Genomic DNA, 15,476 nt, shown 5'->3' with positions numbered 1-15,476 from the left:
ATTCATCCACGTAATTGAGTAATCTATGATAGAGGACCTTCCCAAAGCTCAAACAACTTTGAATAATTCCAGTAACACAATTTGTTCCACAACTTGTTGAGGTAACAAGTTATAACATGTGAAAAATAAAAGCGGTACTAATAAGCATGCCTTCATATCCATGTGAAAATAATTATCCATAGCCCATCACATACAACATCATTTTAATATCTTTTCCTAGATTGCTTAACTATTTTTTTTTTGGATAGATATGATAAATTTATAAAGTCCACCTCACAATGATTATTGTTATTATCCAATTAACACACCAATTAATTTATAGTATAAACCAAATTCGAATTTTAAATTTCTTATTCATCAAACTTGACTAGTGTTTTTTTAAAATCAAGATTTTAATTGTTGATTTAAGTGAAATCCGCTAGATTGTCTAACATTTTTTTTTAGTAAGAGATTGTTTAACCTGATATTATATAAAAAAAAATTCTTTTAATATATAAAGATCCAATTAATATATGCCAATTCATTTTTAAAAAATAAATTATCAAAAAATTTAATAACTTTTTCTGATAAAAAAATTTTTAAAATGGTTTATATATTTCTCTCTCATAAACAAACAGGGGAAAAGAAAAGAAAAGCAAGGTCGTTTAAATTTTAGTTACAGCCTAGACGTGTACGTTGTCGCATACCGTGTTCCCGTTTTCGCAATCAGAATTCGGAAAATACTCGCAAGTCTCTCACGTCAACCCCTCTCTCTCTCTCTCTCTCTTTGGAGTTTGAACTTTGACCCTCACGCACTGACTCGGATCCTCTCTCTCCGATTCGCAAAAAATTCGGAGTACCGACCCAAACAATGACCCGATAATGATTTCGGATCCGCAGCAAGCTTCCTAGAATGGCGGAGCAGAGAATCGAAGAGAAGAAGATAAATAGCTCAGCAGAGGAAGAAGAAGACAAAGCCGAGAAGAAGAAGAAAGAAAAGGAAAATGTAGATCCAGAGCTCTTCAGCTGCTTGCTTCAGCCTGTGACTTCCGATTCCGATTCCGATTACATCTCCGTTCGCCGCTTCCTCCTCTTCCGCAAGGCCAATTCCGGTGGTCTTCGCCGTAGAGTAAGCTACTTCCACTTCATACGTAAAATTAGGTTTTGTTAATTGGATCTGTGTTTGAATTATGGAAATTTTCGTGAATGTGTGTATGGCATTGTTGGATTTGAAAAAAAAAAATATTGATTTCTAATCTTTGATTTTTGCATTACATTTCCGATTGATCGCAAAGTTGATTACCTTTTGAGCTGTGATATAGATTCGGTTTTTTTTTTGGGACTTGTACGGACAGTTAGCAAGATTTTTGAATGTTTGTTATAAATAGTGGAATATATGCAATTGGATTTTTTGTTGAAGGATTGGAGATGCAATGGAAAAGGTTACGTGGCGTACCGGAATTTCATAAGGCGGCCGAGGAATTGGGAGACTTTGCAGTCACCAAGCCTCCAAGGCACGCCTGGAAACAGGTATCACTACTTGAATTTTCACATTGTGAAGTGAGAATTTTGATTTTTTTTTTTTTTTCATCTCATGAATGGGGGATTTTTTTGCCCGTTTTCGTAGGAATAGGAGTATGTTATGTTGTATAAGCATTATGCTTTGCTAGAATAAGAATCGGTGTTTCTAAGGCAGGATTTCTTGTACCTGATTATATCATTTGTTGGATTTTGTAACATGATCTTTTGTGAAGTATCTGTTTCTATTAGTATCCCTAACTAAATAAGTATGGTTTTTTTATGAAATTTTGAATGTCTCTAATGCTGACTAAATTCTCAACATTACTATAACTAGGATTGTCGCTATTGCTCCCACTAAGAGTGTTTTTATCTATATCATTTTTAATCGGGTCTTCTCTTACACCAGTTTTTTCAATAGTACCAAGGCTATATATTATGAATATCATATTTGGCTTGGTGTATGAGGCAAGTTGTTAGTGTGATAGAGGATGAAATGGTATTTTGGGGATTAAATAGAAGCCAATGGTTTGAGATTAATTGAGAGTTACTGTGAAGACATTGTTCAAGCTCCTGGGATGAATTCAAATTTACATCTGCTGTATGACCACTAGAACTGGTGGATTTTTCTCGTTCTTTTTTTCCTGTTCTTTTATCAAGTTTTTTTTTTTTTTAAACACTATTCTCCTGTCTTGTATTTACCTATCAATAAAGTCAGCTATCTGATAGTCAAAACTATGAAGCACTTTTATGTCTATGAAACTTTCTAAGATGTATGCTATTTTAAATTTATGTTTCATACAATTCTGACATCAGGATCGTTTACTGGTTGATGCATCAGTGGGCGATGGATTCCACCTCCAAGTCCACTTTCCCTTTTGTATGAGGCGGAGAGCTGGAGTTCTAGCAGGGTATGTTCAGATTATGTAACTTCTTCTATGGATTGTCATTCTTTATCCTACCCTTATTTTTCTTATCTTCAATTGCATTATATTGATAATTTAATGTTAAAATTCAGTAACTGGGTCATAGACTATAGTAAATTGTGTTACTCAGCATGGTATGTTGAAGTGATGCATAAGTTGTACCTATGTTAAGAGAGAACCAGCCACAGTGGAATGCATGTGGACACACATCTGTAAATATTTGATAATGAAATTATGATCTGATTAGTCATCTTACAAATCTATTGTATCATATTGACCCATGAAGACATGTCAATACATATTTACACAACATGGGTTATGCACATGCTAATTGAAACTTGTATGTTTACCTCCTTAGAAGGTCTCAAGTGAGTGATAAGAGTCATAAGACAAAGCTACCTTTTTTTCTTAAGAAATATAAATTCATGTATATGTATTTTACGAGAGAGCACATTTTTAGCTCTCTGAACTGGATTCTGACTGTAGGTTATGAGATCTTGAGAGTGTGTTACCGCAACATTGCAGTTATTATCTTTGATACTTAGAACCTGGTTTTTAGTTAATTGGGATTTGGGAGGAGGTTATTATCTACGACAATTAGATTGATTATAAAAGTGGTTTTTTGCTTCAATCGAAAACAGAAAGTCTTTACAAAGAAAGGCGGTAACAACTGCTTACAACAGTTACAGAAACCTGCTATATAATAACAAAATCTCGAACTAAACAATTGGGAGGTTCTTTGAGGAACACTTGAGACAATGCAAGAGCTGAATTCTATCTTCCTCCCTATTCTTCTTTTATGTCATTCTAATAGATAGCATGCAATGTTTCTTTTTACAGGATGTGCAAAGTGGCAACCTAGATTCAAGTCGCAGAACAAGTTTTAGCTCAAATGCAAGCGATACTGATCGCCCACGTCAACGAGGGACTGAACCTGCATATTCTTTTGTAGGAATGCATTGCATCTTTGATCAGTGCAAAACCTCTGGTAATATTTGTTTGGTGTTTTTTTCCCCCCCAAATAGTAACATAGACTGGTTGTGTCAGTGCCTATCATCATATAGTTGAGCTTAATAGAAAGAAATCTGATTAGCTTAATGTGCAGTTACGGTTTTGAAGTTTGGACACATGAGTTCTGATCTGCTTGCATATGGGGCGTCAGATGGGACCTTGACAGTATGCACAGTGTCAGAGCCACCTTCTGTCCTCAAGGAATTAAAAGGCCACTCCAAAGATGTCACAGGTTGGACTGACTGGTATTGTTTCTGTGGTCTTTTTCTTATGTTGTATGGTGGCATATGCTTGTCTATGGGCTGATAAAATATAGATAGACAAAGACCTGAGAACCAATATAACTAGGATATTGATAAAATTAACTGAATATAGAAATGCTATGCTCAAGCACTTTCCCTTCTTCACCAAGCAAAACTTGGGGTAGTAGGGTACTCTTTTGCAGCTGCCAAAACTTGTCATGGCAATCTTAAAATTATTGAAGTTGAAACTTATGGCCCTATGGGTATTCTCAAGGCTTTTGGGCTAAATTGGCACGTTAACTCTCCATAAGGATGGAATTGTGGGAGAGACAGGGGTGTCCTATAGGGTGTGCTGGTCATTTACCTGAGAGAGATCTATGGGCTATATATATCCTACAGATCTATAGGCTAATAATGCTATCCTCCACAACTGTGCACCATGTGAACCTCAGAAACAAAGGAAATAACAGAGAAATACTTCTATTGTTGGTGCCTTCAAAGATTGTCACCCTTGTAAAGGAAGAGATGATCTGTGGTCCTGTGGATTACCTTTCCTTTGCACATTAGGCAGACATATCCATCCCTTTTGCGGCATGCAATAAAGTTAAATTTTTTGTTCTTGCCAATGTTAGGAGTTTTTATTTGCGGAGGCATGATAGCTGATTAAATTACCATGATTAAGTATGGAATATTGAAATTTGGTCCATAAGTGTTAATCATTAAGGCCTACTAGATTACATTCCCTTGATTATCTTATGATGTCATTAGATAATATTAATGACACGTTGGAGAACATAATATGAAGTGGGAAAAACTTTGGTACAATTCCTTGAGTGTTGTACTTTAGGTTTACTGATTGAATTCAACCACATGTTTGTGTTGACCATTGCAACAAAAACGATATTATCTTTTTGAAGGACAATTAAATTCAGCCATATAGTTCATTGGTCAATGCAACCACATGGTTAAATTTAATTGGAGAACCTAAGACACCTAAGAAACTGTATCTAAGTTTTACTCATATGAGGTATCGGATTCTAATCCTTTTGTTCAACATTATATGTTGGGTTTGAAATATTACTGTTGATGTAGTACTAAGGGAGGTATATATGCAATGTAATAAACTGGGTACAAGTATTGCATTCATCGTTGGCATCACATCTTTCTAAAATACTAGCATTTTCTCAGATTTCGATTTCTCATCAAACAATCAGTACATTGCATCATCCTCGATGGATAAAACTGTGAGAGTATGGGAGATATCAAAAGGGCTTTGCATTCGAGTAATATATGGAGTTTCTTCACAATTATGTATACGTTTTCACCCTGTAAGTATACACTAATGTCAATAATGTTGTTCACTACAAACCATTACAATGTTTTTGTATGTTCAAAATCCATCTTATTAGACCTAAATTTTTAAGATTTTTTTTCGTTGCGTAAGCTAGCCTGGCTGATCTAGATGAAGCTGTCAGAAACCTTTTTTGAATTATTACCTTTGCTAAGCTTTCAGCTGTTTTGTTTTCAATTCTATCAAAATTTTCATTTAAGTTGTTATAGGCTTGAATTCCCCTTTGAAAATTGTTTTGTTCTTTTTAACAAATGTCAGCTTCAATATTCTTATATTTAGCTTTGGTGGCTTTGTATTATCTTGTCTTTGTATATAACTATGGTGTATATCTCAATTTCTTAACTTTTCATTAAAGTTTTTATTGACTCTTTCCTCATTTGTGATGCAGGTAAATAACAACTTCCTTTCAGTTGGCAATGCAAACAAAGAAATGACTGTAATTACTGAGTACCTTTGCTTTCACACAATTTTTTTTTTTTAAGTTACATTGTGGACAAGCATGCATGATAGCTTCTGGATTGTTTTCTCGTTGAGATTCCCCCTCCCTCTTTTTTTTTTTTTTTTTTGTTTGTTTCTAGGTGAACAAAGTATGATGCATCAAAACATTGAAATATCTTGGATGGTAATGAATATACATCTTGACAAATTTCCAAATTAGGGATGCTTGTGAGCTAATATTACTGTAAGTTAATATTATCAAATGTTAAATGGTTTAACAGAACTTGACACAGAATAGCAAATTCATCTTTTCATAGTCCTGCCATATCACATCCTGGCCCAGCTATTATCACATCCTACTTTCGTATCCCATTTCCATATTGCTTCATAGTTCCGGTCTGACTGGTGGCATTTCTACACTGGTCCACCAGGTATTCAATTTCAGCACCGGGAGGATTATTAATAAAACATTCTTTGACAGTGAGGTTACCTCTATGGACCATGATCACACTGGTCAGCTCATCTTCTGTGGGGATGGACAGGTGTGCTCTTTTCCATACATCTGGTATCTTTTTGATCCATTGCACTCATGTGTTCTTCTTTTGACATTATTATTGGGACAATACATGCAGGGATGTATTTACTCCGTTAGTATGAACTCTCACACAGGAGCATTATCCCGTTCTCATCGCCATCGAAGTAATGGCAGGCGCAAATCTCCAGTCACAACTGTGCAGTACAGAAGTTTTTCCCTGCTTGCTCATGGCCCTGTGCTGCTGACATGTACTCAAGATGGAAGTTTGTCTTTCTTCAGGTCTGGTCATCTGATTTATGCCTTTCACTTTCAAAGCCACATTTGGTTATGGGTATTGCAATGAGATTCCCATATTGCCCTGACCCTCATTTGGGGCATGGGCATGGAGATCTCAGACCAGATGATATGGGAATAGTGTTAACCAGATTTTGGGGTAAAATCATACCAAAGGGTGGACATGGTATTCTGATTCCCGTAACCCATGGAGATGAAAATAAAAGCAGTTCTTTTATGTTTTGATTTCACCCAAATGAAGGTATCAGAATACTGAGTCTAAATGCACCCAAAAATCGTCATCAGAATGAACAGGTTGGAATAATGGGAGGAATAGTACCTATCAAAATAATAATAATGGGAGGAATGGGTATCTCATTCCCAAATTGAATACCTATAAACCAAATGGGGCCTTGAGTATTTATTGCGAAGCACTGCTAATAAGTTTGGGATGTTGTTGCAGCGTTGCTTTGGAAGTACAAGGTTATTTGACTCTTCGTTGCTCGCTTAAGTTAACTCCAAGAATACATAGCATTCGAGCTTCCTTCTGTCCCCTGCTTTCCCTTGAAAAGGGAGAATACATAGGTTCGTATGTCAAGATCTTACTAGTTTTTACTTTTGTGGTGTGAAGAGCCTTCCCAAAATGCTGAGTTTCTAAATGTGTGACATCACTAAAGAGGAAATAATTTTTTGCTGCTGTCTCTTCAGGCATTATAAACTCTCTCTCTCTCTCTCTCTCTCTCTCTCTCTCTCTCTCTCTTTGGGATAGTGGGGTGTTTGGATATCTCAAATTTACATGCTTCTCCTCTGCGTCATGATTTGAATCTAGATTTTTTTCTCAACCTACTTCACCTAATGCCAACTGTGCTGGAACTTGATAATACAATATCATAGACAGTGTCAATGAATTTTGAGGACATCGTTATTTGACAAGAGCTTCTAAACTTGTACTGAAATTAAATGCCTAGTCATTATGAAACACATTTAAAAGTAAACATTCATGTAAAATGTGTGTACTACTGATTACATTTTAGCATGGTAAATTGAAGAGGGATCCAAAAACGTCATAAGTTATTTGGGGAAGTATGTTGGTTTCATGATGTTGAAACTCCAAAGCTATTAAAGGGTGATAAGAAATCATGAAACTGAGATTTTCTTTAGATTTGGATGCTTAACTTCAATTAATATGTGTTTCGCATGATCATAGAGATGCGTTTGTTCTTTGCTGATGATGTGATTTTGTTGTGACATGAAGTTTCTGGTAGTGAGGATTCAAATGTCTACTTCTATGATTTAACTCGGCCGAAGCATACATGTGTAAACAAGCTACAGGTCAATCTTATTTGCAATTAATTTTTAATGGTCAATTATAATTATCAATCAGCTTTCAATGCTTTCAACCTCACCCAACCTATTGTCACTGCAGGGTCATCGTTTTCCAGTTATAGGTGTTGCTTGGAACCATGGAGAGAACTTATTGGCTTCATCTGATTTTTATGGCATAGTTATTGTATGGAAGAGATCAAAGACAACTTAAAATAAACACACGTTATACAGGGATAGAAGTTTCAAAACACACACAAAAGGCTGGAGCAGAACAGAAGCTTTGTTTGATTATTTTTCTGCTTTTGTGAAATTTGTATTGTATTGTATTGTTAATTGTAGCAGTCAGAATAGGAAACCGAGCGTTAATCATTTAAAACCATTTGCATTGTTCAATTTCCCTATTGAATATAATCTTCTTTATTTTTGCTAAATATTGAATATAATCTGATACTAAATATTTTATAGTCAGAATATCGTAGCAACTTTCTATTTCTATCGTAGCAACTTTCTACTTAGATCGGTGTTTTGCAAAGGCGAAATTATACTATTAGTCCTTAAAATTTACCTTATGTATACAATTAGTCCCTCAAATTTTAATTGAGCGCAATTAGTCTTTTAAGTTTTCAAAATGAGCAATATATCTTTTTGTTAACTTTCGTTAGTAGTGTTACATACGTGGCTAATGGAATAATAACCTGTCATTTTTTTAATGACATCACATTTCTTTTTATTTAAAAAGGGGAAATTACAGTAAACCAACCTGTGGTAAGACTTGTTTTCACTTTGCCTACTTGTGGTTTAATCATTTACACTTTGCCCACCTGAGCTTCAATCTGTTACCCATCCGTTACCCACCTTACCCTCAAACGTTAGAAAAACACTTTTTTATTCCAAATTAGAACATAACCTGGATCAAAAACCCGAACCAACAGTTAGTTTCCTCACGAGCCCTAGAAACACGAAAATCCCTTGTGAAACCCCATTCTACGTCTGATATTGAGTTCACGCTGCAAGTATAAACCTAGACGAGCAACGGGTTGTTTGAGGGACTAAAATCCTAGTAAGAAATCAATCACTATTTGGGTTTTTAATTTGGGCTTGTGGTTGTTTTATAGTTTTTTGAGTAACTAATTACTGGTCAATGTTACATGTAATGTAATGAGATTATTGGTTGTGTTTGTTGATGTAATGTTACTTGTTGTTTGGATTTGTGTTGTGTTTGTTTATGGGCATTTTGTCTGTTGTGTTCATTGTGTCTCACAGTGGACCGAATGGAAAATTTTAGTATTTCTGTTGGTTTAAATTTTAGTGTTTGCTATTTAGTAAAACATAAACAAAAGCAAAGCAGAAATGTGGTCCCTCTAATGTGTGTTGCATCCCAAAAGCCAAACAGAAACATGCAAGTGTTTACTCTTTTGTGTCTATTGTTTACTATTCTTTAATTGTTAATTGTGTACGTGTCAAATGGTAATTTGTTATTGCAGATGGATGATGAAATAGTGAAATTTGAGGTACATTATGGGAGTACTTTTGTGTGGAACCCTAGTTTAGAATACTTTGGAGGGAAAGTTGAAATAGTGCATAGGGATCCTGATAGGCTTAGTTATTTTGAAATACAAGGTATATGTGAGGACTTGGGGATTGATGAACCGTGTAGGGTTCATTATTTAGGTCTTGGGGGCAACTTGGAGCAAGACTTGAGGCTCATACAATATGATAAAGATGTGGTGCCCATGTGCAAGTTTAGAGACACCATCATACTGTATGTGGAAAGTGGTCATGCTCCACTTGCAGTTGAAGTTCCTGATGTTGCTGGGGTTGGTGCAGGAGCTGCTGTAGGGGCTGCTATAGGGGCTGCTGCAGGGGGTGCAAGGGCTATTGCAGGGGGTGGTGTAGGAGCTGTTATAGGACATGGTGATGGTAGTGTGGGGGTAGAGAAGGAATTTGATTGGTTGAATGAAGGTCTGGAAGGAGAAGACTTTGCTGATGAAATTTTTGGTGAGTCTTCTCCACCTCACACAATGCCATCTGAGACTAACACTGGTCCAACCATTGATACACCACAACCAACCACTGATACACCTCATCCAAACACTAATTTACCTCATCCAAACACAGATGCACCTGGCCCAAGCAATGTTCCTCCCCCAAACATAGATTTAGATGAAGAGTGGGCTGAACCAGCTTTAGAGGATGATATTGCAAGTTTGGATGGGTCTGATGATGAGCAAAGGTCTGGCAATTTGGAGTTCAATGAGAGGACTGATATGGAAAATGTTAGGTTGGTAAAAGGGATGAAGTTCCCAAACTCCAAGGTGTTTAGGAAGGCTTTGAGGGAGTATGTGATTCAGAAGCACATTGATGTCAAGTGAAAGTTGAATGAGAAGAAGAAGATTTTTGTACATTGTAAGAACAATTGTGGATGGAGATGTTATGCCTCAATGGTGACTGGAGAGTGCACATTTGAGATCAAGACACTTTATCCTGAGTGTACATGCCCCCTTACATTTCAAAATGGGCAAGTTACATCAGCCTATGTGGCAAACAAGTATTTGGAGGATTTTGGTAAGAATCCTGATTGGGAGGTCTTAGGTGTTAAGCACCATGTGATGCAGCAGATTTCTGTTGATTTGAGTATTAGTCAGGTGTATAGATCAAGGAAGGCAGCTAGGGGACTGATTACTGGGAATGAGGAGGCTCAGTATGGCCTACTTAGAGATTATGCAGAAATGATAAGGAGGACAGATGTAGGAAGCAAGGTGATTCTACAAACAGAGATGGAAAATGAGAATGCAGAACCCAAGTTTAAAAGGATGTACATTAGGTACAATGCTCAGAAGGTTGGCTTTCTAGGTGGTTGTCGACCTTTTGTTGGGCTGGATGGATGCCACTTGAAGGGAAGGTTTGGTGGACAATTATTGTCTGCCACTGCCAATGATGGAAATGACAATATATTCCCAGTGGCAAAGGCTGTGGTTGAGCAAGAGACCAAGGACAGCTGGATTTGGTTCTTAGAGCAGTTTGCAGATGACATTGGCAGGCCAGAGGAGCTCAATCTGGTATTCATCAGTGACAGGCAGAAGGTATTATCATTACATGCTTACCTTTTTACATGCTTACTTGCTTACATTGAATGCTTACTTGCTGACATTGAATGCTTACTTGATTGCAGGGCCTTCTACCTGCAATGGAGACTCTATTCCCAACATTGGAGCACAGGTATTGTGTGAAGCACATATACAACAACTTTAAGGTTAACCACAAGGGCATGGAGTTGAAGAGTGTACTGTGGAGGTGTGTTGGCACAACATCAGCCAGGGAATTTGAGAGGGAGATGGAGCATCTTAAGAGTTTGGATGAAGAAGCTTGGAAGTACCTGGCTGATATAGAGCCTACACAGTGGACCAGATCCCACTTTTCTTCAAGAGCTTTGACAGATTGTCTGGTAAACAATCTGAGTGAGAGTTTTAACTCTATGATTGTGAAGGCTAGAGACAAGCCCATCTTATCAATGCTGGAGTGGATCAGAGTTAGGCTTATGACCAAGCTGTATATAAAGAAGATTGGCATAGAAAAGTATGGTGGCAAGTTGTGTCCAAGCATACAGGATAAGTTGGAGAAGTTAAAATTAGAGTCTAAGAACTTCTGTGCGATACCATCTGGGAGGTTTGTGTATAAGGTTGACAATGGGAGGGAAAGACATGTGGTGGACTTGGTACAGAGGACATGTAGTTGTAGAGCATGGGACTTGACAGGAATCCCTTGCAAGCATGGAGTTGCAGCCATTTTTGTAAATCGTGAGAAACCAGAAGACTACACCTATCCATGCTACTACAAGGATGCTTTTGTGGAGACATACAAGACACCCATACCTCCCATGCCTGGCCAATCTGAGTGGATGTCAAATGGCCAACCCAAGCCTGTTGCACCTATTATCTATAAGCCACCAGGCAGGCCACCCATGAAGAGGAAGAGAGATGCTGATGAGCCATGGAACCCTTATAAGGTGTCTAGATCAAACAAGCCAGTGAGATGTGGAAGGTGTCAAAAGGAAGGACACAATGCAAGGGGATGCAAGGCTAATGTCACTAGTGAGACACCATGGGAGAGGAGGCAGAGATTGCAGAAATCTGTAAGTTGTCACAAACTTTTTTATTCAAATGCAAAATGCCAATAGCTGACACTATAAAAAAATGCTCATATTTGGTTGCAGGGAAGTGGAAGGCCTTCTACACGCAGACAAGGATCCCAAGCCCCATCTTCATCACAGACCCAATCCTCAGCTCAACCTTACACTATGGCCTCATCCTCATACAACCAGGCAGCAGGGTCACAGCCACAGCCACAGGCTCCATGGTCACGGCCACCAGCTCCATGGTCACAGAACCCAAGTCAGTGATACTCTTCAGACTTTAGGTACACAGTTAGAGGAGCTCCTTGGTTCTCTTCAAGCCAACCAGCAGCATACACCCCTGCAGAAACATGGGACAGCAGAGCACCTACAAGGATACCTGCTACCAAAGGAGCTGCTTTGAGAGGAAGGGGTGATGCAGCTAGGACTCAGAACTGTAAAACAAAAGCTCGAAAGACCAGTTGTGGTGGAAGAGGAGGCAAGGGCAGTAAATGAAGACTAATTCAAGACACTTTGTTGCTATCTATTAGGGTTATGTAGTGTTAGGGCAAACACTGTTTGGGATTTGTAGACAATGGCAAGACACTTTTAAATTGACCTGTTCAAACACTTTTTGTACTTTTGTAAGTTTTGTAAACAATGGGTAGGTGCAACTGTTTTGGTTGTTGTACCAAATGCTTTATATTTACTGGTGGTTGCTGAATTATTATGTATACAATTTCCCAACTTAATGACATGTTCAGAATTTTTATTCAGATTATTGCAGTTTTTTGTATATGAGTTCCATATATGAGTTTGTTTATGTGTGCAGGTGTATGTGTTGAATAGGTGTATGTGTGCATTTGTTGTCTTTTCTTGCAAGTTGACAGATAGTTGTCATGCACTTTAAACACAATTGTCTTCACACAATGCACTTTATGCACAATCCTGGCACAGCTCACACCATCCAACAAAACACCAACACCAACACCAACAACTCACAGCTCACAAGTAGCCAATTCACTTTAAACAAAAATACCAACAGCATCAAACATAAATAACACTTTATCTTAAAAAGGCTTATATTATTAAGTGGCTTCAAGCCAACAGCATCTACCATCTTACATAGTTCTCATTCTCAAAAAAATCTTACATAGTTCTATTACAATACAATTGAGTACCAGTTTATATTACAACCCCCTAGGTAGACTCAATCTCATCATTCCAACATTCTCAGTTGAGTCAAAACATGAAAACAACATAACCAAAATAAATAAAAAAACTCATGATAGAATTAGTGCAATTCTACACTTTCTCTCTTGCTCTAAAGCTCTCACTGCTATCTCCTTGGCTTAAACAGAGAAAGCTCGAAACTTTCTCTCCCTATCAATGGTTTTTGTTGCCCTGTCTTGAGCAATTTCTGCCATTTGAGTAGCTTCTACTGCTTTCTGGGTAGCTGCTATTTCCCTTTCATGTGCAAGTTGCAGCTAACTCCGCAGTAAATCCAGCTTTTGTTGCACCAAATGGGCAGCTTCATTCCCACGCCTACAACTAGGATTATTAATCCATCTAAAGAAAGGGCACTTGGGACCAACCTGTTCATAAATTGAATTGAACACATCACATTCCAATCTCACGTGAATCAACTAGATTAAGTAAAAAGTATACTTACCTTATATCGGCTACAACCCAAAAACCTTCTCCCAAAATTATCCACTGTCAGACTTGTTCTCGGCGCATAAGTCTCATATGCACACAAATGCCCACTTGAACCTGAGTAATTTCCACTCGAAGAAGACATCGATTATCAACTTCCTAGCATTGAATCAAAGCTACCATCAAAACTTGAAACCCCAACCCACAAAACTCAAAACCCCAACCCACATAAAGCAGAAATGTCGTACCTGGTGATGATCTATCTTCGAATATTCAATGCCTCAAGACAACCCACAGACAAAACCTCACCCTCACATGAAAGCACGATCTAAAAAATCAAAACCCAGCTCAATACAAGGGATTTTCGTGTTTCTAGGGCTCGTGAGGAAAAGAACTGTTGGTTCGGGTTTTTGATCCGTGTTATGTTCTAATTTGGAATAAAAAGGTGTTTTTCTAACGTCTGAGGGTGAGGCGAGTAACGGATGGGTAACGGATTGAAGCTCAAGTGGGCAAAGTGTAAATGATTAAACCACAGGTAGGCAAAGTGAAAACAGGTCTTACCACAGGTGGGTTTACTGTAATTTCCCCATTTAAAAATTACCAAATGAAATTGTATGCAAGAAAGGAAGAGAATGATTGAACAAACCCAAGCCCTAGCTGTCGCCGACAATGCCACTACCCCTTGCTGGAGATGGTGGCCTATTTCTTCTTAGACATCCACCACTGTCATTGTTAATCTGCCAATCGTGGCGTATTCCTTCTTCGATCTTTTTATTCTTATGCTTCCAAACGTCCAATGGCTGCATCTCTGATAATATAGTAAGTGCTCTCTAAAATGTCTTTCATGCAATTTATTTCTTTTTTTATTTTTATTTTCCCTTGAATATATATTTATATTTTTTGTTGATAAAATTCCCTTGAATAGTTAGTTCACTGAGATGGAATATATACTACTTGACAGCCCGACTATAAGCTATAAGCCTTTGCAAGAAGAGTCTCAGAAAGTATTGATTTATCACATTTAGGCTTAATGGAACCTTCTTCTTAAAAAAAAAAGTCTTAATCTAACATCTTCTTCAGCGAAGGGCAGCAGCGTCGCCAACGACAGCTAGGGCTTGGGTTTGTTCATTCACTCTCTCTCCTTCTCTCTCTCTTGTGGGCTTGTGAATCAGATTGCAAATGAGTTTTAATTTGGTACCGAGTTAGGATTAAGATTTGAATTGAAACGGGTCAAATTGTTTGTAAATTCATTTGGTAATTTTTAATAAAAAGAAATTCCAAGTCATTAAAAAGATGATAAATCATTATTCCGTTAGTCATGTAAGCAACACTACTAACGGAAGTTCATAGAAGGACTTATATTACTTATTCTGAAAACTTGAGAGATCAATTACGCTCACTTGAAACTTGAAGGACCAATTGCGCACACAAAGTGAACTTGAGAGATCAACATTGTAGTTTCGCCTTTTGCGAAGCCACGGTTGGATTACATGTTATCTTTCTTTCTTTCTTTTTTTTAGAGCTAATTACAACAACTGCTAACCCTGTAGTTCGAACATTTTCCCCCCTAAACCCCCAAGCACTTTGTATGTAGGAATGTGTCAATTCAGCTACAAGGCCCTTAACTCGATTACATGTTATCTAAGTGTTGATCATATGTTAATTTCGCACCATTTATTGCTATCTTTTCCAACTCATTATTTTATCAATGTGTGTTATTTGAACAAGTCACATGACTCATTAAAAATACTATATAACTAAAACTATACATTGATAGTATTTTTAGTCGCCACTTAATAAATCATTAACTATATAATAAAAGTTGGGTTTAGAAGACATGGTTGCGCCAAGTGGTTGCATTAAATTGTAGAAATGTTTTTAGAATTTTAAAAAATAAATATAATTTTTTTTTGTACTTATCTTCTTCTCCTATAATTTCTAAATTGATAAAAACCTTAATTTGATTATTACAATCCAAACTCTTTATCTAATCCTTTTATTATTATAATTTATAAGTTTTGATAAAAAAATTTAATTTGATTACAATTCAAACTCTTTATCTAATCCTTTCTTTATTTAAATTATATTACTACATGTAAAAAAAAAAAAA

The 15,476-nt window shown here is 37.1% G+C and overlaps 2 protein-coding genes across 2 annotated transcripts; both read left to right on the top strand.

The window, feature by feature from the left end:
• The first annotated feature begins 674 nt into the window (after positions 1-674).
• Positions 675-8,067, top strand: LOC142641962 (uncharacterized). Its single transcript, XM_075816284.1, has 12 exons — positions 675-1,108; positions 1,400-1,509; positions 2,339-2,408; positions 3,264-3,411; positions 3,529-3,666; positions 4,865-5,004; positions 5,416-5,463; positions 5,897-6,007; positions 6,098-6,279; positions 6,737-6,858; positions 7,529-7,605; positions 7,700-8,067. The coding sequence occupies exons 1-12, from the start codon at positions 893-895 to the stop codon at positions 7,808-7,810; spliced, it is 1,473 nt and encodes a 490-aa protein (XP_075672399.1). The 5' UTR covers positions 675-892; the 3' UTR covers positions 7,811-8,067.
• A 1,973-nt stretch (positions 8,068-10,040) lies between these two features.
• Positions 10,041-11,998, top strand: LOC142644411 (uncharacterized). Its single transcript, XM_075819034.1, has 3 exons — positions 10,041-10,682; positions 10,772-11,731; positions 11,813-11,998. Exons 1-3 carry the CDS (start codon positions 10,041-10,043, stop codon positions 11,996-11,998), a joined length of 1,788 nt encoding a protein of 595 aa, XP_075675149.1.
• Positions 11,999-15,476: the final 3,478 nt, after the last annotated feature.

The sequence above is a fragment of the Castanea sativa genome, chromosome 7 (genome assembly GCF_040712315.1).
Source record: "Castanea sativa cultivar Marrone di Chiusa Pesio chromosome 7, ASM4071231v1".
Classification (NCBI taxonomy): Eukaryota; Viridiplantae; Streptophyta; class Magnoliopsida; order Fagales; family Fagaceae; genus Castanea; species Castanea sativa.
Note: the sequence above shows the minus strand (reverse complement) of the source record. Positions and strands in the feature narration are given on the sequence as shown.